We start from the raw sequence: 21,221 nt of genomic DNA, 5'->3' as shown, positions 1-21,221 counted from the left end.
GGTGGGACTTGAAATTCAATAAATCTAGGAGCTTTATTCATAGCAACACAACTGTATATTAAGTGAATACTATATAATAAAAGGCTAACATGCAAATTGACCAAATAGCCAAACAACCAGTCACTATGATGCACACTGACCACCAGAGGGCAGATGCTCAATGCAGGAGCTGCCCCCTGGTGGTCAGTGTACTCCTACAGGGGTAGAGACACTCAGCCAGAAGCTGGGCTCGGGGGATGTCCTCCTGCCAGCTTAGGCCCGCTCCCTGCAGGGTCCCGGACTGTGAGAGGGCACAGGCTGAGCTGAGGGACTCCCCCCGCCCCCCACCCCAGTGCACGAATGTCACGTACCGGGCCTCTAGTGATGTTATAAATACCCAATGGCCCTCGGCAGAAGAAAAGTTCCCCACTCCTGTTAGATCAGACCTGACATGTTTTTGCTTCCAGAAAGAACATGTCACCTGAACACTGTTCTCCTTCTGCTGCGCGAGGGGCCTGGGCAGAGGTGTGTACACATGTGCCTGTGTGGCTGCCTGAGGGAAGGAGCAGAGAAGCTACAGAAACAGAGCAATGACTCCAAACTCAGACCCAGCACAGCGCTGGCCTAGTCTACCAGCACTTAATAGTCATGAATAAAATATTCATGCCTCTTATTTATGCACTAATGAATTTCATTATAAATACAATTAATGCCCTCATTCTCCTCAGATACAACACCTCATGAATCTAATGAGAGTCACATACTGTCATTATCTAAAACTAAATTCAGATTTCTGAAACATACGCGGACTCAAAATCAGCCCTTCTAACTCAAAGCTGCATAATTCTGATAGTTTTAGTAGCTGTGTTGAATCCAAAAGAGGTGGGACAAGTATACCATCGCACGGAGCAATTCTAAGATCAATGTCCCAAAGGATAAAAGGAAAACATGCTGGGAACTGCCTGCACTTGTCCCAGCCACTCTGTGAGGCCCATGGTCGTCACTTCCATAGCAACAGGCTGGGTTGTCCTGTGATGAGATTCTTGCTCATTCATTGGTTGGAGGGATCCTCAGACCATCAGGCCCAGGCGAACCTCGGGGAACCTACCTGGGCATCTTTCATAGAGAATTATTCACAAAACACTCCAAGCCCCAGGTGCTCTGTCAAATAAACGTGGGCCTCTCCACTAGCCGTGAGAAGACGGACGGAGGCCACACCATCTGGGTCTTCCATATTTGGTGCACGTCTATAAAACTGGGTGTTGTGTTTTTTTTAATAGGCTATTGTTTCAAGGGCAGTTTTAGGTTCACAGCAAAGTTAATCAGAAGATACAGAGCTTTCCTCTAATTCCTGACCCTACACACACACACACACACACACACACACACACACACGCACTCCCCTATTAGCAACATCCCCCACCAGAGCGGCACATTTGTAAAATCCATGAACCTACACTGACACATCCTTATCACCCTAAGTCCAGAGTTTACAATGGGGATCACCCTTGGACAAATGTATAGTGTCACGTAACCAACACTGTAGTATCATATAGAGTAGTTTCACTGCCCTAAAAATCTCGTGTCTATATACTGATTTCCTTTCATTGAAATAGAAACTATAAGCTTTTTCTCATATCGTTATTTTCTGAAAAAATTTCCTCTAATTGCTGTATTAGTTGGAATGCTGCTATATTTGGTAAAGCTGCTATATCAGAGTCCCCAAGTGCAGTACCTTCCAAGAGGGGGCCAATAAGACACACGCGTCTTTCTCTCTCACCCAGCAGATGGAGGTGGGCAGGTGCTCGGGGCCGGTCACCTGGGGGCCCTGGCTCCCTCCACCTCGTTGCTCTCCCTTGACTTTATTTGCTGAAGACACCAGATTGTCCACATTGAGCCTGAGCCACCACCCTGAGGTTTTTCTGGGAAATGGGGCAGTATACCGTTTTCTGGCCCACCTGGGAGCCGAATGAGGTCCTGGCGTGCAGCAGGGTGGGCGCTTTTATCAGAGGAGCCTTATTTCAGAAGCTCGGGGGAGAGCAGGATTTATGATGCTGGCGACAAGCTTTTAAAATTGTGCCTGTGGCGGCCGGAGCCCCCACCGCAGTCTCTCAGAGCTACCTGACCCCCACCCCCCACCCCAGGGATGAGTCCTGTTATGATCAGCTGCTGACGTTCTTCCCTTCCTTTGCTGAATGGTCCTGGACGTGGACCCCGGCAGAATGCCACCAGAACCATAAAAATATATTTATAACAAAGCACTCTTCAACCTGCGTGAGCCACACAGGAGGCAGGGCAATTGCATTCCTAATCATTTCCCGGCTCCTCACTTCACCATGAGAAATTCATTTCACCAACTACCGGGCTCAAATTTACTACAGTAGGAAGGAAGTCAGGGAAGGGAGGTGCCTGCGATGGACCAGTCACCACCCACCCCCAGGATGGGGAACTCATCCCACAAAATCCCCAGGGCTGTTTCCACACTAGGGCTGGGGGTGCAGGGAGGAAGGCGTCAGCCCCGCTAACACCCATCAGTGTCGCCTTCTAGGGTTCCCAAATGGAAAGATACTTTATGGGGCCATTTTTAATTTTGTAATTATTCTCTTAGGGGAGGCCTACGTGGGGTTCCAGGTGGGCGATGGGGGCAGAGCGTGGAATGCTTCCCACGCTGGCTCTGTGCTTGTCCCCTACTGGAGACAAGCCTGTGCTTCTGGGTCGCCCCCTGCTGGCCCAGCGCTCTCCCTAAGGTCACCCTCACTTCCTTGAGCATCAAATGGGGCTCTGAGCCACACTCCAAGTCAGAGGGGCTCAGAGTCACTTGGTCCTTCCTAGACCAACAGACTCCATGGCTGCTGCCTGGGCAGGAGGGGGCCTGGCTGAAGTCTAAAGAGGCAGGTCACTGTCCTGGGCTTGAATCCCAAAGCTTCCCCTTAATTTGTTTTGTTTTTAAATCCTCACCAGAGGATATTCTTCCATTGTTTTCAGAGAGAGTGGAAGGGAGGAAGGGAGGGAGGCAGATAGACACATTGATTGGCTGCCTCCTGCACAACCCCACTGGGGATCGAGCCAGCAACCCAGACATGTACCCAGCCGCAATGGAACTCGGGACTCTTCAGTCCACAGCTGATGCTCTATCCACTGAGCCAAACCAGCTAGGGCCCAGCACTGCACCTTTACTTCTTTGGACCTCCTATGCCGAGATTTGAGCTCCTCCTCCTCCTGCTACGAATAGTAGCGCCCACTCACCCAGCACCCGCTTGGTGTCAGCCACTATTCTGAGTACTTCTACATACGTATTAGCTAATGTGATCCTCCCAGCAACTCTGGAGGTGAGCACCATTATTATCCCCACTTTATGGGGAAGGAAAGCAAGGCTTGGAGAGTCCTTGCTCGCCACCTGGGCTGCAGGACAGCTGGCATTAGTGTGTGCCCTCTTTTTCTTTAACTTCCTTTTATTTCCACTTGCTTCCTCCTCTGCCCTCCACAGTCGACCGCTCTGCTGTGCTGGCTGGGTGCTGCTTGTAGAGGTTCTTGTAAGAGGTGTGTCACTTTAATACACAACAGCAGTTGTAGGGCTCATTCTCTTCCTTGGTCTTCATTCGCATCTATCCATGTCATGGTACCTCCCAGAATGCCGTGTGTCCTGCATCCACCCTGGCCTGCTCGTCCACCCTGCAGGGAGAGATAGCAGGATTGGGTCCAACTTCCAAAAAGATGCTCAGCGGACATCTTTAAGCACTTTCCCTTGGGGACATGTGTGAGAATTTCTCCGGGGCTGATGTCAGGAGCAGGACTGCTGGGTTCTGGGGTCTGAGGTGCCTGATCTGTCTCCACACGGAGCAACAAGCAGTCTATCCTCCCATCAGCAGAGCCTCAGGTCCCCTCATTACGCATTAATCAGCTTCCTGATGTCTGCAGATCTGGTGAGTATAAAGTGCCCTCATTATCCTATTAACCTCTTAATTAGCCAGAAGCTTGTGTATATCTCTCCTGTTAGATTATGGGGTTTCCTCTTTCAGGAATAACCGATTCAATGTCCTTTGTCCATGTTCTTTTGGGCCTCCTGTCTTCTTGTCGATTGGGCAAAATTCTTTGTTGTCCCCTGGGTCTAAGTCCCTCGTCAGTTCTAGACACTGAAATTAGCTTCTCCTGATTTTCTTGTTAATCCTGTTAACTCTTTCCTGGTGATCTTTGGGGTCAGAACTTGTGATGCAGTTGGCCCACGCGATGTCTTTGCCTTATGGTTCATGCTTTTAGGCCGTGGCTTAAGAAGTCTTTCTCCACCTTTAGGTCACAGAGATATTTTTCTACCTTTACCATAAAGACTTTATGGCTGCACCATATACATGTAGGTCCTTCATCTGTTCCGTGTCTACCTTTGTTATTTGGCACTCATTTTATAGTTGAACATACAGTGATTGAGCTGTTTCTCCTCCTGCCCCCTTTTTAAAAAATATTTTTATTAATTTCAGAGAGGGAGAGGGAGAGAAACTTCAATGATGAGAAAGAATGATTGGTTGCCTACTGCATGACCCCTGCTAGGGATCGAGCCCGCAATCCAGACATGTGCCCTGACCGGGAATCTAACAGTGACCTCCTGGTTCATAGGTTGACGCTCAACCACTGAGCCATGCTGGCCAGGCTGTCCTTCCCTTTTGATTCGCAAGCCCTGTAACTTTTAAGTCTGTGGACTTATTCATAGCAAGGAGAGAGGCCTCAGGAAAAAAGAAAGTGAACTGGTCAGCACCTTGGTCTCAGAGCTCCAGCCTCCAGGGTAATATCCATCTCGCTCTTCCAGGACAACTGCCCCTTTTTCTTGCTCTGACTCAGCCATCGCCAACCTTTCGGACCTCATGGACCACCAGTTGGCGACCGCTGCTCTGACTTGCAATTGCCTGTGACTTCATCTCTCTTTACTCTGACCAAATTGTATAAGAAGTCAATTTGACCACATGCTTACTCTCTGCATAGTAAGGTCATGTTCTAAGTGCTTCATGTGTTTCAACTTGTGTAACCCTCACAGCCACCCTAGGAAGGCTCAATGAATATCCCCATTTTACAGATGAGGAAACTGAGGCAGAGAGAGGTTAAGCATGGAAAATTTGGCGAAGAGGTGGCAAAGCTGATTCAAACTAGTGTTATCTCAGTCTGGAATGCAATAGGATGCTAATCTGCTCCCAACTGAACTGCCCATCAGTTATGCAGGACCAGGAGTAGGGGAAATGATAGTGCAAGTCTAATCCAGTATGTGCACGCCTCTCCTCACTCCAGTCCCAGCCTGCAGTCCGGTACCTTCCCAGATCCCCACGGCCCCAGAATGCCATTCAAAGCATTGGCCTGCTGTTTGGGGCCTTTCACAGGCTGCTTACAATTCCCCTGTCCATCTTCCCCTTATTTTCTGTTTCCATGTTGTCTGGTTGCCTGCCTGCCATGTCCTTTCCCTGCCCACATTTACGGGTCTAAAACCTGCTATTCTTCATGAAAGGAAGAATCTGTGAGAGGTTCTCTGGCTCTGCTCTATTCTCCTTTGGGGCAGCTGCTGGTTTCTAGCAGGGATTTCCTCATTTCTCCCTGCACTCGTGCCCTGGGGACTTGACACACCCTCTCTGGGCTGACCCACATTTAACTCTCCATCCTGACCTTCTTTCTGCAGCTCCAGACTCATGTCCAACTGCCACCTCACCACCTCTACTCCGAGGTCTGACAGTCATCTCAAACTCAGGACCCAAACCTTGAGCTTCTGATGCTCCCCTCAAACCTGCCCCTCCTCCCATCACTTCCCATCTCAGTGAAATGACACCTCCTGCCTCCATCCTCCCAGTTGTCAAAGCCCCAAAAGTTGAAGTCGTTCCTGACTTCTCTCCCACCCACATCCAATCCAACGCTAAATCCCACCAGGACTTGCCTATCGCATCTACCACCACCTTGAACCGAGAGCTTTTCCCCTGGATGACTGCGGTCACCTCCATCCTGCCCAAAGCCTCAGGCTGCCTCAACCCTGACCCACACCCCTCTGCCCAGAGACCTCCAACGGCTCCCAACGGTGCCGGTTCTTACATGCTCTAGGCCAGTGGTTCTCAACCTTCCTAATGCTGCGACCCTTTAATACAGTTCCTCATATTGTGATGACCCCCAATTTCATTGTAACAAATTGAACATAATTAAAGCATAGTGATTAATCACAAAAACAATATGTAATTATATATGTTTTCCGATGGTCTTATGTGACCCCTGTGAAAGGGTCATTCGACCCCCAAAGGGGTCACGACCCACAGGTTGAGAACCGCTGGTCTAGGCACCCACCACCACTTCACGTTGTGTAACTGACTTGGTATTTCTGCACATTTCCCTCAACTGTAATGTAAATACCTTGAGGACAAGGATTATTGTTTTGTTCACTGCTGGCCTCAACTGCCCCCCTAACCGTGCACAGCTTCAGGGCAAGGTCTGTCTGTTTTAATCATATGTAATATACATACACACATACAGAAAAGATTTACTATAAAGAATTGGCTCGTGCAATTGTGAAGGCTGAGAAGTCCCAGACCTGCTGCCGTCTGCAAACTGGAGACGCAGGAAGCCGGTGGGAAAGCCAGTGGGTAGTTCAGTCCGAGTCCAGCGGTCTGAGAGCAAGGAGTCCAGAGGGCAGGAGAAGGTGGATGTCCCAGCTCAAGCAATCGGGTAGGAAGAGCTGAATTCCTTCTTCCTCTGGTCGGAGCCTCAGGGGACAGATGATGCGACCCACACCGGGGAGGGCAAACTGCTTTCCAGTCCACGGGTTCGAGTGCTCACTTCATTCAGGAACATCTGACCCTCCCAGACAAACCAGAAATGAGGTTTAGCCAAATAGCTGAGCACCCCATGTTCCAGTCAAGCACCCCATGTTCCAGTGTTTATTCACTTTGTGTCCACCGTGCCTTGGATGTAAGCATTCCATACGTTCCTCTCGTCTCTTCACTCAGTAACAGAGAGAGACAGCCATGGACGTACCAAGTCCCGGGACCCAGAGTGACTTGGAGTAGGAGGGGTGGTTTCGTCACCCTGAAGGCCAAGACTGACAGGTGAAATCAGGACGAGCTGAAAACTGGAATGTGAAAAGTCGATGCCATAAATTTGTAAACGTCAGCATACCGCCCAGTCCTGAGAGGCCATCACTGCCGCTTCCTCAGCAGCTGGTTCTCGCGATCGCTGATAAGAAGGCTCATGCAAAGAACCCCAAGACCACCATTCAGTAAGAAGGCACACAGGGTTGGTTATCAATACCTTTTAATGGTTCACATTGGTGTTTGGGTTTTTTGTTTGTTTGTTTGTTTTTTCAGAAGAATTATAACAAAAATACATAGAACTTAATGTGTTTCAATACAATGGGCAAGTACAGAATCTAAACAAGACAAGTCCATAAAGTACAATCCTTCTTGTGGGGGCAGAACCTTCCATTCCACTGAGCAGGGAGAACCACATGATTCGGCACAATCCTCTCTCACTGCCTCCTGTTCAAATTTCAGAGACTGGCAGACTTGGAGACAAAACATATTAAAAAAATAAATAAAACTAGATGTCAACTGCCTCAATTTCCCTTTGTTTTTCCTTTTCTCATTTTCGTCATAACCAGGTGGGATAAGGGCGCGAGGCAGGGCCCTGTGGGAGGGTTATGCTCTGTGATGGAATGCCAGGCACAAGCAGGGGTTCCCTGAGGTGACAAGAAATGTACTTGGAATCAACTACTCGGTGTTGTAGCTGACAGATACCAGCAGAGGGGAGGGAGTGAAACAGGAGCTACAGGACTGCTGGTGGGAGGCCTAATGGCCACAGCACACATTTAAATCCAACTTACACAGTGAGAAGATGCCCGAGTATGATCCTCAGTCAGCACATTCACACAGGAGTCTGTAACTGTGGATACCTCCTCTTGGTAACACAAGTTGGAATGTTAATGAAGCACAGACACTTCCGCTAAAACCCCACCAGGTACAGTCATTCACTCAACAGAAGTATCAAAACCATTTGGTTTTTAAACAAAAATCCTTCACATCCACCTGTGTTCAAAAATAATAACTTATGATATATGATGAGCTTCCTTAAAAAAGTAATTACCACGAAAGAGTTGAATGGTAGTGTGGAAAGACCCATTTTCCTATAAATGTAGTTCTTAGCAAGGGACAGATACGTAACATACATGAAAAATAAAGCCGTGACATTCTGTGCTTTTAGCTTAAAGCTAAAGCTACCCCCCCCTCAAAAAAAAAATGTTTTAAACAAGTATTAAGCATTTCAGCTCACTTAGACCAGCATGCAACAGACTCAATAAAGACATGTATTGTTCTTCCCCATTTAAGGAGCACACCTGCCTCCATGATGAATAATGATGGCGATCGTACTGGACCAGTAGGGTCCGTGCAGTGGAATATCGCCCAGATGGGCTGGCTAAGTAGCCATTTCCTCTCCTAAGCAGAACGAAAAACAGTAACTAGTGATGGGACACATTTGGCCAGAGTTGACCACACATTTACTTGCTTTAACATGTAACTTGTTAGGGGAGACACTGAATGGGTCAGTCGAGTAGAACAGAACATTTGAATCTCAGGGCAGTTCTGGATCATGGGATGAGCCTATCAGCCTCCAAGTGAGCCAAACCATGCCTCCCAAGCAACAAGGCAGCCATGAGCATACTCGAGCCAAGACTTGCTTTGGACAAAAATCGAGCCCTAACATTTTTTTTCATCTCTAGTATCATTACACCTTGGAGAAAATAGAAAACAGTAATCAACAACAGAAGCTTGGCAAAGGGGATAAGAAACCCACAGAAAGAGTCTTGCGAAAACTGCTTCGCCAGTAGTTCCATCACGGCCCACCGCGGGGGCTTTAGGCCAGTGACTTCATGGACGCACCCTACGATGCACTGCCGAAGGTCAGTTTCGAGTCCGTCATGGTGACCCCAGTGTGATGCTGCCCGCCTTCCACTCACCACCTCCTACCCATAAGATCCAAGGGTGCCTCGGGTGATACAGGCCCAGGACACATAGGTGTCGAAGCCAAAGAAGCTTCCTGAAAACTTCACCTTGGACTTGGGCAAGGGAACACCTCAGTGGTTTGGAGTCTTGGCAGCAGCATCCACACTGGGGCTTAACCTCAGCAGCCAGCCTGCAGGATGCTCCCCCCGGAGCGCTTGGTCACCGACAGAGTCGTGAATACCTGTGGGAGGAGAAAGCACGAGATTCTCAGACACACGAGCAGATGAGTTAACAGGAGTTCATATCACACCACACGTACGGAGTTAAAATGACGACTTAAAATGAAAGAAACAGAGAAGTGATATGACCACGGATATCCTCAACTTCTCCAGAGAATAAAAGGGGAAAACATTTTAAAACAAAGGCGAAAGAGATAAATACTTATGTTTTAATGACAAACTTCATTAGGAAAAGAGTAATTAAAACAAGTTACCCAAGTTGCCTGTCTATTCTCTAAGAAAACGCACATGAACTATTTGGGACCCGCAGAAATGTGCAAGGTGTATCATTACAAACACCCGTGTACCCGACCAGCTCAGGGTGCTATAGGAATGTGGCTCGAGTCCCACGTGTGCCCCTCCTGGTCGCCTCCTCCCTACTTCTCCCCCAATCACTGCCAACCCTTCCTACGAATTTCTTCCTGTTTTCTTTTGTAAGTTTTTAAAACTTTACATGAAAATGGCAAGATAGTGTCTTCTGCTACCTGCTTTCTGGGCTAAACATGTTTCTGTAACTCACCCATATGGATTGACACACAGCTCTAATTCTTCCATTTTTCACTGAAGAGTATTCAATTACTACAGTATGCTACACATGCTGTACACTACATATCCAAATCATTCAAGTGGTGCATCTATTACGATTACATATCCAGGCTCCTTTGGTTGGCCATCCAAGCTATTGCCAACATGCCATGTGCAACATGCTCTGTGGCATCCAGGAGTCTCTTCACACCTACAGCTGGAGGTACAATTGCTGGGTTGGATGAGGAAATGCAGCTCTGACTTGACTGGATTTCCAAGGTGTTCGACCAACTGACACTCTTATTTGCAGTGACTGACAAGTTCTCATTCCACATCCTTGCAAACATGTGGCGCTGGTGGATTTACAGCTAATTAACATCTTTAGGCAGCTTTAACCTGCTGCTTTACAAGATGGCGTCTATGTAAAACAATGCTTCTCCAACTTTAGTGAACACAGCCTGTTTAGACTGATTGAAACACACAGAAATTATATGGATTTTCATTTGGCAGAGCGAGGGTAGGGCCCAGGAATCTCATTTTTAGCAGGAGTCCTAAGTGATTGGTTGTAACACAGGTTGCCACATATAAGGATTTCCATGGAACACCAGTGTCGCAATCCTGGCCTACAAGTCTACCGAAGGTAGCCTAACCAACAGCTGCTTATTGCTGTAGTTTCACCAAACAGGAAACAGAGTCGAGATTTCAAAAAACATCATATTTCTACATCTAGAAACAGATCTTCATTCCTGTCCTACTGGAGTAATTGGTACCAAACCATCTCTCTCAGCTTGAAAAACAAAAAACTAGACAAAATATATGAAACCGTTATTTTAGATATGGGACGACAGGCACTGGGCTGTGATTCCTGTACTCAGAGAAACAAGTAAGATGAGCCTTCCACAGGCCTGGCTGTCTACCTGGAGGCACCTAGGAGACGCTGGTGCAGGAGCCAGAGAGCACAGACATCCTGGTGACTTGCAGGAACAAGAAGGGAGACTGGGGAGGTTGAGGCAGCTGGATTTGTGGGGCAGAATTTCCCAGAGGCAGGAGCTATACAGATAAAGAGCTCCAGAGATCTGCATGCAGGTCCCTCATCTCTGGCTGAATACCAAGCTGTGCAGGTCTAGGGGGCAGGCCCTCACGAGGCCAGGGAAGAAGCCACAGCCAGACAGCTGTAAGCTGAACCACCACCAGAGCCCACTCGGGGTTGGGAGAAGTCCCAGTTCTCACGACCTAGAGTCCAGTGGCTTCCCTGAACCCCTGAGGCAACCAGTGGAGACCCCCACAAAGCCATACCTAGGAATAAGGCTAAGCATTACCAGAGTAACACCTACCCTAGACCACCCTAACAAAGCTTAAAACAAACCCCCAAAGGATCCAATGAGCCACAAGGACATTAATGGTCCACAAGAAAACTCGGTACTCTTGAAAGGAAGACAACAAAACACGGGTATCTGGCACAGATTCAAAGTGCTGAAAGAAGAAAACGCTGTCAACCTAGAGTTCTACAGTCAACAAAAAAATACATAAAGAAAGCAAAATAAAGACATTTTCAGACAAACAAAAGCTGAGTGATTTTGTCACTAGCAGACCAACACCACCAAAAAATGTTCAAAAGTTTTTCCAGCGAGGGAAACGGTAACAAGAGATGACACCTTTCCCTACAAGGGGAAACAGAGTCACCATCACCTGCCTGGTGCGCCACACCCACTGCTCTTACGATCAAACCCCTCCCCACCTTACAATTCAGGGCAAGAATGCCCCCTCCAGGCTGGGATTTGGGTCTCATCTCCTCACGTTATTTCACACATCACCTGACCTCACCCCTTTTATTCTTAACCTTGCTCTTTCCATTGGTCTTTCTTAGATCGCATTTATCATAACACAATCCTCCCTCAACACTATGATCAGCTCTATCACTGATGTCTCTTGTCCTCCTTCAGCCAAAACCGTAAGCTGTTGGAATCTGTGGTCTATTTTTATTCCCCATTTCGCTGACATCTGGCTTTGCCCCCACCACTCCACGTGAACACCTCTCCTGAGCTCGTCAGTAACTCCAGCTGCCAGATCCAGAGGGCACCTTGCAGTCTCATTCCACACAGCCTCTCCGCAGCATTTCCCACTGCTGATCTCACCTACCTTTTACAATTCTCTCCTCCCTTTGTTTCCTTGACAGTGATCTTCCCTGTTTCCTTCTTCTGTGGCTATTCCTCAGCCCTGGCATAGGAGTACTGAAGCACCGACTGCCCCAGCCCTCGCAATGGCCAAGCCCCTGGGCGGGCTGGCTGTAGACCAGAGCTACCTAAATGTACTTACTCCAATGTGTTGCATAAATACTGCCACTGCCCATGCATGCAGGACATGACAAGGCCAGAAAGCACCACCCCAGGGCCCTATCCTCAGCTCTCTCCCATCTAGATACCCTCCTATTACAGTGGTCTCGTTCAGTCAACTACACCCTCCTAGGCAGATGAATTTGCCATCTCTCCAGCCATTGTGTCTCTCCTGAGCTACACACCAGTAAGACCTAACTGTGCCTCTTCTTGGATGGCACTTCATACTTAAAATGCCCAGCACTGAACCCGTTCTCTTCCCCTAACCCCGTTCCTCCCAATGCTGGCAGCACCACCACTTTGGGTGCCCAGTCCACATACCTGGAATTAGTTCTTAATTCTTCCACCTTCATACTATGATAGCTCGCCAATTACTGAGTCACATATTTTGCTTTTTATCTGTTAAATCTGATCTCTCGTTGTGTTGACACTTTATAATAACTCATATAGTGTTTTCACCTCCCTGTGATGACCTTTGTGTGGACCACACATTTCCACCCTATTGGGACACAGACCTGGGGACCGGGGCTTGCTCTGGCCAAAGACACGTGTGTGGAATTGGGATGCATGACTTCTTGAACGCCAAGTGTGCTTGCCTACCTCCCTTCCCCTCTGCCACGTGCCAGCACTGCCTCAGGCAGCGGCTCCATCAGCCTGGTCCTGGTGAAGATGCACAGAAGCTGAGCTCATCCATGAAGACCAGAGAGCATCAGCAAGGAATAAAGCTTTGCTTTTATAGGCAAAACACACCAAACCAAAACACCACCCAACTGTCCACCTATACTGCCTAGACATGAAAACACAGAAGGGCTTGTGTCCAATAAATTAAAGTTAGAAACATATTTGATCTCTGAGTACAACTGATATTTTAATCCAAATTGTTCTGGCTGCACTAAGTAGACTGGGAGGTAACATTGCTAAGATTCTGTCGAGTCCATCAGTCCTACCCTACAGGGATGGACCAACCTCTGAAGCCAGTAACTGTCTTACTGAGACTGGGCGCCATGGCTTATCTGGGGGCCTCTTGCATGGACTCACTGAGTGCCTGCATCCTTGTTGGCACCTGGATTTCTTTTTTTAGTCTGCTGTCTCTTTGGCTCCTGAGAAACAAGTGATTTGCTGGTTTTTAATACAAAAATGAAAGAGCACAAAAATATCAAGGCCACTTTGACTTATACAAATCAAAACAACAGCTATCAGCATCAAAAGTACTTTTGAATAAAAGGGGGAAATACTGTTATGTAAAGGAGAAACAATACTGAGAAAAACCCTTCGTCTGTTTTAGCTTAAAACAGTGACAAAGCCTCTCCCCTTCCTGATATACCAATATGTCATCAGCACCTCAAAAAATTCAGATCCAAGAAATAATGCCTGTACCTGAAAACATTTAAAATAGGAAGCTGGAAGAAACTATAAACAATTCTTACCCAGAAAAGTAATGATGAGAAAAGAGTTCATACTTGTTAGCAAAGATATGTGAAAATTCCTGAAATAAGTTATCCCCATAACTTATTTTTACTGAATTTGCAGCATTTTCATTAGTACTCTTGAATTCAATGCTGATGACACTGTAAGTTAGTATGACTCTTTGGAAAAGCAATAACGTTCCTTTGCTTAAAAAATGTGTGACTGTGGAAGAGGGCAGAAAGACAATATTCAATAATGAAAACTGCTGCTAGGATGATATCATGGGCAACTGAAAATACCAACAAACACACTCTCTTTTCAATTTTTACAATGAAAGAACAATAAAGAGCCAGGGAATGCATTCAAAGAAATTTCAGGCTTATGAATTTGCCAGCTTAAGTTTTCTTTCTTGGGAATTAATTTAGAAATAGAACATACGATTTGGAAAGAAAATAAAACCTATCAAACATGCAAGCAGATAAGAAATAGCTCTTATCTATTTTTCTTATACCGATAACACACTCACATTAAAAAGATGGGGGAAGCCAATATACTGCCACTGTTTGTTCGTAGACATGAAAAAACTGATGGGGTCAATTTTCACAAAGATTTCATTTGCATATAACTGCTTTAGAAGCTTCATAAAATTTTAAAAAATGAGCATCGAGGCTGCCCCTTCATATTTTTCTGTGCAACACAAAGAACACTAACAAAGGGTCAAACACTGCTTCGGGCTTCACCTCACACTCACATCTGCTCCCAACACCTCCCAGCCTCACAAGAACCCCTCACTCTAGACCTGTGGTTCTCAACTTTCCTAATGCTGTGACCCTTTAATACAGTTCCTCATGTTGTGGTGACCCCCAACCATAAAATTATTTTTGTTGCTACTTCATAACTGTAATTTTGCTACTGATATGGATCATAATGTAAATATCTGATATGCAGGATGTATTTTGGCGACCCCTGTGAAAGGGTCGTTCAACCACCAAAGGGGTCGCGACCCACAGGTTGAGAACCGCTGCTCTAGACTATGATTATGTTGACTATTAAAACGTTTGATGTTTGGCACTGAAGTTCATTTAAAGACATTTCACAGGGGCCTTTCTAATGTTCTTTCCTCTTGAGCTATTATATTTCCCCTACATTTATACTTGACAAGTTGAAATTATGACTCCAAATGATGTACAACCAGTTTCCCATTCAAATATTGCTGCTCAGATGTCCAGAATAAATTATCACCATACTATCTTCACACTGAATAATGCTAATGCATCACTGATGCTCCCGAGCTAATTCCCTCGCATATTGATACCAACGGGCTTCTGGTTAAAACAGCAATTCCTGCCCTAACTGGTTTGGCTCAGTGGATAGCATCAGCCTGCGGGACTGAAGGGTCCCAGGTTCGATTTCAGTCAAGGGCACATGCCTGGGTTGTGGGCTCAATCCCCAGTAGGGGTGGGGTGCAGGAGGCAGCCAATCAATTATTCTCTCTCATCACTGATGTTTCTCTTTCTCTTCCTCTCTGAAATCAACAAAAATATATTTAAAACACACACACACAAAAACAAGAGCAATTCCAGAAGAAAACCCTTTAGAAGTGATATTGCTCCACCAAAGAGCAAAGTCTCAACAGAGGAATTTGTCCACTTTTCTAAGTAATTACTCTTCAAAAGCAAAGGTTGCTCAATTGCCTGGGTTATTTTGTCAAAACAGTGTTAACAGACATCATTTGATGATTCATTCTGCCAACCGCCTACAGCTGGCCTGGGAGCTGGGACTAGTTCTCAGCACTTCAAAGCAGTGCTCAGGACCAGTGTTTAAATTATTATTTCTAAGCCATCCAATGGACTGACACTTGTGAAATGCAATAAAATGTATTACGAAAATGAATTTTTAAAAGGCATATTACTTTTAATTATTAAATCCAATGCTGTTAAAAATTACTCTCCAAGTTTCTAAACCTTTCTTCATTTCCATCCTTAACTCACTAAGGACAGTAACAAACATTCTGTGGCCAGCATTGGAGCAGCACCCCTCTACAGTATATAGCTTGACATGAAGAGGCAGTGAATGGTCCAGTAGCAAGTCCATGTCAGACCCCAGCATTTAGCAGAGAAGGGTCCCTAAAATGCCCTACCAATCAAATTTCACTTTCCCTCAATCAAGTAGCTTCAAAAAAGATTTCCATAGCCAGGGGTTAGAAGCCTTTGGTTTTTCAAAATCGAATTTCTAAGCAAATAGTTCATAACCAGGGATTTAAAAAGTCCAGAGGAGCTTTTTCAAAATACATATTCCTTCCCCACCCACCCTCCCCCTTCCCCTTAAAAATACTGTAGTGATGACCATTTAGTCAAGGCACTTCTATAATGAAATACCCTGGGGAAACCCATGTATCAGATGTAGTCAGTCACTGAGTAGCTATCATATGCCAGGAACTGTCTGAGACGCTTCCACTTTCCACATAGCATTGCTCACCAACCCTATGAGTTAGGTATTATCTCTAATTTATTTAATGTGGAAACTAAGCTCCTGAAAAGCCAGGTGACATGCCAGGTTCACTGAGAAGAATTCGCTGAGATCACAACCCAGGTCTGTGTGTCTTCATTATGCTCATGTTGTCACCAATATCATTTCCATTTTTTAAATTCTGTTAAATATTGTAAGACGGTCTGTGGAAATGGCCTATCATCTGTACTACATGGTGCCTCAGGAGTCAGATGGCTTGGATTTGAATCCCGGCTCTGCCACCTCCAAGCTGGTAACTGTGGGCAAGTTGCTCAACCTCTCTGTTCTCATCTGTCAAATGGAGATACTACTGCACCGACCTCCTGGGCTTCCTCCAAGGGCTGAGTCGATACATATAGAGCAGAGTGCTGGACACACACAGGAACCCACACAAACATCAGTGCTGTCATCGGAGTTCTCCCCTAGAACCTGCTCTTTCTATCGCTCCCTACGTCAGACACAAATGTGAATCATTCTCAGTTCTTCCCTGTTCACATTTCCAACCAGCTGGCCAGTACTATCAACTCGCCCTTCTATTTCAATGGATCAGTGTCTCAATTTCCACTGCCACCACCCTAGTTCAGGCTGCCACTCTTGCCTCTAGACATGTCTCCTCCAGTCTATTTTCCAGTGTAGCAAGAGTGATTTCTCTCAACAACGTGTCTGATCATGTTATTCCCACTTTAAGCTTCTCTCAGCTGAAGCCCAGTGCCTCAGGATAAAGTAAAAGTGACCTGCACCTTGATTTACAAGGCCATGACCTTCCACTTATTTCTCCAGTATGTGTATGTGTATGTATGTATAAGTGTGTACATACATATATATGATTTTTAAACCTATAAGCTCTTCAAGCTACAGCAGTACTGAGGGTTTCTCAGTTCCCTGAGTGAGCCATGCTGCTCCCACAAAGGCCTTGCATTTGGTGCTCTTTCTGACTGGCTAACACAACACATTCTTCTAGTTTTAGGCAAGACTCACTCCTCAGCCACCCTGCCCCGTATCCCTACTCCAAACACCACATGATACTATTACCATGTCCTAGGGCTTGACACACTGAACTGCACTTCACTCACCTGCCTCCCTGCTCTTAAGTGCATCTTACATCCCTGCTGTATCCTCAAGGCCCAGCACAGTGCTGTGCACATAGCTGCACAACAAGTGTGCTCACAGAGTGACACTGCACCCAACTTTTATCTCATAAATCAGCCAATAGCCGGGGAAAAAGGGGGGCGCGGGGCTATCAAAGCAGTGAAATTAGCTTCAGAGCTTCAACGTCAAAAGAGAATCAACAGATGGAGATGCACAGCGGTAAATGCTTAGAAAAGGCTCTCAATGTGCCAGGTGTACCAAGGAAACAGGCTTCTGGCTGGCCTCCCTGTAGGGGGGCGTCAGGAAGATGTCCTGCCTCTTCACTGCACCCCTCTGCCCAGCTGGCCGCTACCCTGCCAGATGCTGCCGGGCTCACCACTGCTGAGTCACAGCACAACTCTACCAAGGGGGGGCCGCAGGAGCCAAGCCCTCAGCGGTCTTCCTTCTAACCAGCCCAGTGAGAGCTGAATTCAGATGAAAACATTAGACACACAGATGTAAACTGGGAAGTTATCTTTTCATCCACATTGGAGATGATTGTGGTAGCTTTTAAGCCTCTTGGACTGGCATCAAGAATTTAAATACACTCATTGTTGTGAGTTGAATTAAGCCCCCCAGAAGGATATGTTCAAGTCTGAGGCCCCAGCAACTGTAAATGTGACCTTATTTGGAAATGGGGTCTTTGTAATCCAGTTAAGATGAGGTCACGGTGGATTAGAGTGGGCTCTAACCCAATGACTGATGCCCTTACGATAAAAGGAAATCTGGGCACAGACACATAGGAGATAAGGCCACGTGAAGGCAGAGGCGGAAACCGGAGTGATGCACCTGTAAGTAAAGGGACACCAAGGACTGCCAGCCACCATGGGAAGAGCAAGAGGACTCTTCCCTAGGGCGTCTAGGGAGCGTGGCCCTGCTGACACCGTGAGGCAGACTTCTAGCCTCCAGAGCTCTGAGAGAATACCTTTGCTTTAAGCCACCCAGTTTGTGCTATTTTGTTAAGGCAGCCCTAGGACATTAACATACTCGCTAAAAGTTATGTGTTAGGGGGGAAAAAGTTAATTGGCTCCTCCCCTAGGCAGACAGTGAACGTCTTATTCATTACACTGAATAAAATATATTATCACAGCGCATTGTTTAAGAGCATTAATCTAGACAATTTTCAATTTTTACATTATATTTTTGAAGCTTAGATTGAGTTCATAAGATAGCAGTTCTCTATGAATAATGCCCTAATTACTGAACATGTTAAACTTTCATGCTACTATCCCAGCCAGGTGCATAATAAGGTAGAGGACACTATCCCTAACATGGCAAAGCAAAAGAATGAAAATATTTTCCCAGGCCTTGAAGCTGACATTTCATACTCAGTAATGAGTTCAGTTGTACGAGGGCAATGAAGAACAGAGACCACCAGTTAGCAGGCTGCTGAACGAAATCTGGCAGGAGTGAGTGTGTGTGCATGTGTGCGTGTGTGCATGTGTGCACAAGCACAACGTACACTATGGAAACCACTGACTGGTGGCCAGATAACAGTTGTAATTCCAATTCCATACCTAAGCTAGTATGAGATACCTCTTCCCAATCTTCATCAACTTCTTCAACATAGACACATTTTGGGTTTACAATTTGTAGTTAACAGTAAGCATCACAATATTCAACTCCACAATAATCACTGACAAACATGAAGAAAACTAACACCCAGGCCCAGAATGGTCAATTTCCAATTCTATTATCATGTGCCTGATCTTTTAAAATCATCATTTTCAAATCTCATTCTCTAATATCCAAAGCTAAAGAGGCACCCATTATCATTTATCCTCGAGGTGCATCTGAGATACCAAGTATTTAAGCTGTTTCTGGGTATGAATGGCATTATTAACTGACTGCCATAAAAATAATTTAGAAGACATGACAAATAAAAGATTTAAGGCACATCTCTATAAATCACTCTATGGCTTTTACCAATTAATAGCATGGCAGTACTATCCAGTCCACACCAGGAACAAGAACCGTTTGAGAGAGGAAAATGTGGGTTCTAGAGACAAGGTCTTTTTTTGAGGTATTCTCACTCATTCACAAGCTGCAAGGAGGTATAGAAGCAGCTCGATACAGCAGGAAGAACACTAGCTCCAGAATGCTAGATGTGCCACTTGTAAGCCAGATTGTGTGTGCATTTTAGGCAAAGCCATGAAAGTGCAGATGACCCACCTCTGCGCAGACGGGGTGGATCCCAATGGTGCTGTCCAGCTGCTGCTTGGTCAGTCCACACTTGAGCGCGGCTGCAAAGCCTTGTGTAACTTCTCCAGCGTTTGGACCCAGTATGTGGAAGCCCACAACACGTTCCTAAAATATAAAATAAAGTAATACAATTATGCTGATTTCCCACCCACCCCTTAGCAGCCTGAAGTATTTTCCCAGTCCATTCTAAAAACCCCATTCAGAAGTGGCCATAGGATTATATTAATGCTTGCTGCTAAAAGCTGTTTAGGCTGAAGGTAACTCCAACATGGGCCCATATAGAGTGTGGGGTCCCCTCAAGCAAGAAGGAAGAGAAGAGCACTAGCGACAAATGACGAGGGAAAACACTGAAAGCAGAACTGCCTGCAACTCCAAAAGCTCAAAATGTTCTGGAAAATGTTTTCAAAGGGCAGTTATGTCGTCATCTCCTCTATGGGCTGTCTCAAAGCCCCAGATAACCTATCTGTGACAGCTGAAACATTTCAGAGCACTCATCCAAGTTAAAATCATTTTAAGTCAGGTTTTGGGGATAGATAGCATTTTTGAAAAACAATAGAAAAATGTTTTGCAACTCTGAAATAACTGTGTAGGAATTATTTTGGGTAGATTCTTTATCCCAAACTCAGGAGAAACTCTGCCGAGAGAAATTTGATTCACTCCATTGTTCAGACTTTGAGAGCCAACTCTGACTGAGATAGACTGTCTAATCCAATCTCCTCATAACCGACGAGGCAACTCAGGCTGTGGGGTGCTCAGCCTAAGGCTCAATCACTCTATGGAAAGCAATCAAGAAGTCAATTCTGCTGCCAAAGTACTGTAATATATTCCATGTTGGACTTACATCATTCATCCTGACAATCAGGGGTTCAGCATATGGATAAACAAAGCACAAAATACACTAGGTCTTAAAATACACTAGGTCTTAAAATACACTCGAAATAATGTAGTAACATCGATAGATCCCAAAAACTGAGATTAAAAACAAGTTGCAGGTTCTAATTAGCTAAGGATACCACCAAATCAAACCACAATCTATAATGTTTACAGATACATCAGAGGTGGCAAACATAAAAATATGAACAGGTGAGACACTCCAACTTGAAGACTGCTGCCTGTGGGGTAGGGAAGAAATGAGGGGTACAGGATCAAGGACTACAAAAGACTACAAAAGGCATGGGATAATGGTTAATAACATGGAATCGACCTTGCCTGGGACTGAATTCCAGCCCTTCCATTAGCTACTACATGCCCTGGCACAATTACTTAACTTCTATCTAATGTATGCTCACACAAATAACCTTTTCATTAAACTTGTCTGAAAAGAAAAAAACTGTACCTAAAATTGTTTTTGATGCCAACTGTGTAGAGTTTGTTATGGTTATCCTAGTATATTCACTTATTAAATGTATCTATGATGATGTCTTTTTGCACAGGATCCAGGTTTTCCTAGAACCCTGGGTTCTGCAAAAAGCAATCTGCTACTGTGTTACTGTCGAGAGCAGTAACTTCTCAACAGGATATATAGCTTAATTATATTCAATCCCACATAAGAAAATTATGAGTTTATTAGGCTTTTAATATATGGTTTCTTTAGCATCATTTGTATTTTTTCTTAAAGTAAGAGCCTAGCTAAGTTAAAAATACCAGTTCTCATAAGATTTAATTCACAATACTTACAGAGTATGTGCACAACAAATACGTGTCCTGGGTTATAATATAAAATGGAGGGAGCAGTCAGAAAAGTTTGAAAACCAATGACTATTCACTCGCTTTGTACGTATGGAGACAAACTGTGAGGTCAAAGAATTTGCCCCTAGGCCTTCATTATCAACTGACACATGCAGCCTTAAATCAGATGATAATGAAACCTTAAATCAGAACCCAATTAAGAGGTCTTCCCATTACCGCTT

At 45.5% G+C, this 21,221-nt stretch overlaps 1 protein-coding gene across 2 annotated transcripts in view; it reads right to left on the bottom strand.

Moving 5' to 3' along the window:
- Nucleotides 1–7,228: 7,228 nt before the first annotated feature.
- Nucleotides 7,229–21,221, bottom strand: part of TXNRD1 (thioredoxin reductase 1) — a 56,435-nt gene continuing 42,442 nt past the window's right edge. For both annotated transcript variants that reach the window (XM_081082360.1, XM_081082359.1), the window contains exons 13-14: nucleotides 19,282–19,416; nucleotides 7,229–9,171 (exon numbers count right to left, since the gene is read on the bottom strand). In XM_081082360.1, coding sequence (XP_080938486.1) covers nucleotides 9,109–9,171; nucleotides 19,282–19,416 — 198 coding nt within the window. In that variant the 3' untranslated portion in view covers nucleotides 7,229–9,108. The remainder of the gene's footprint in view (nucleotides 9,172–19,281; nucleotides 19,417–21,221) is intronic.

This window comes from Myotis nattereri (assembly GCF_964212035.1).
Source record: "Myotis nattereri genome assembly, chromosome: 2".
NCBI classification, from domain to species: domain Eukaryota; kingdom Metazoa; phylum Chordata; class Mammalia; order Chiroptera; family Vespertilionidae; genus Myotis; species Myotis nattereri.
This window is presented reverse-complemented; position numbering and strand designations above follow the sequence as displayed.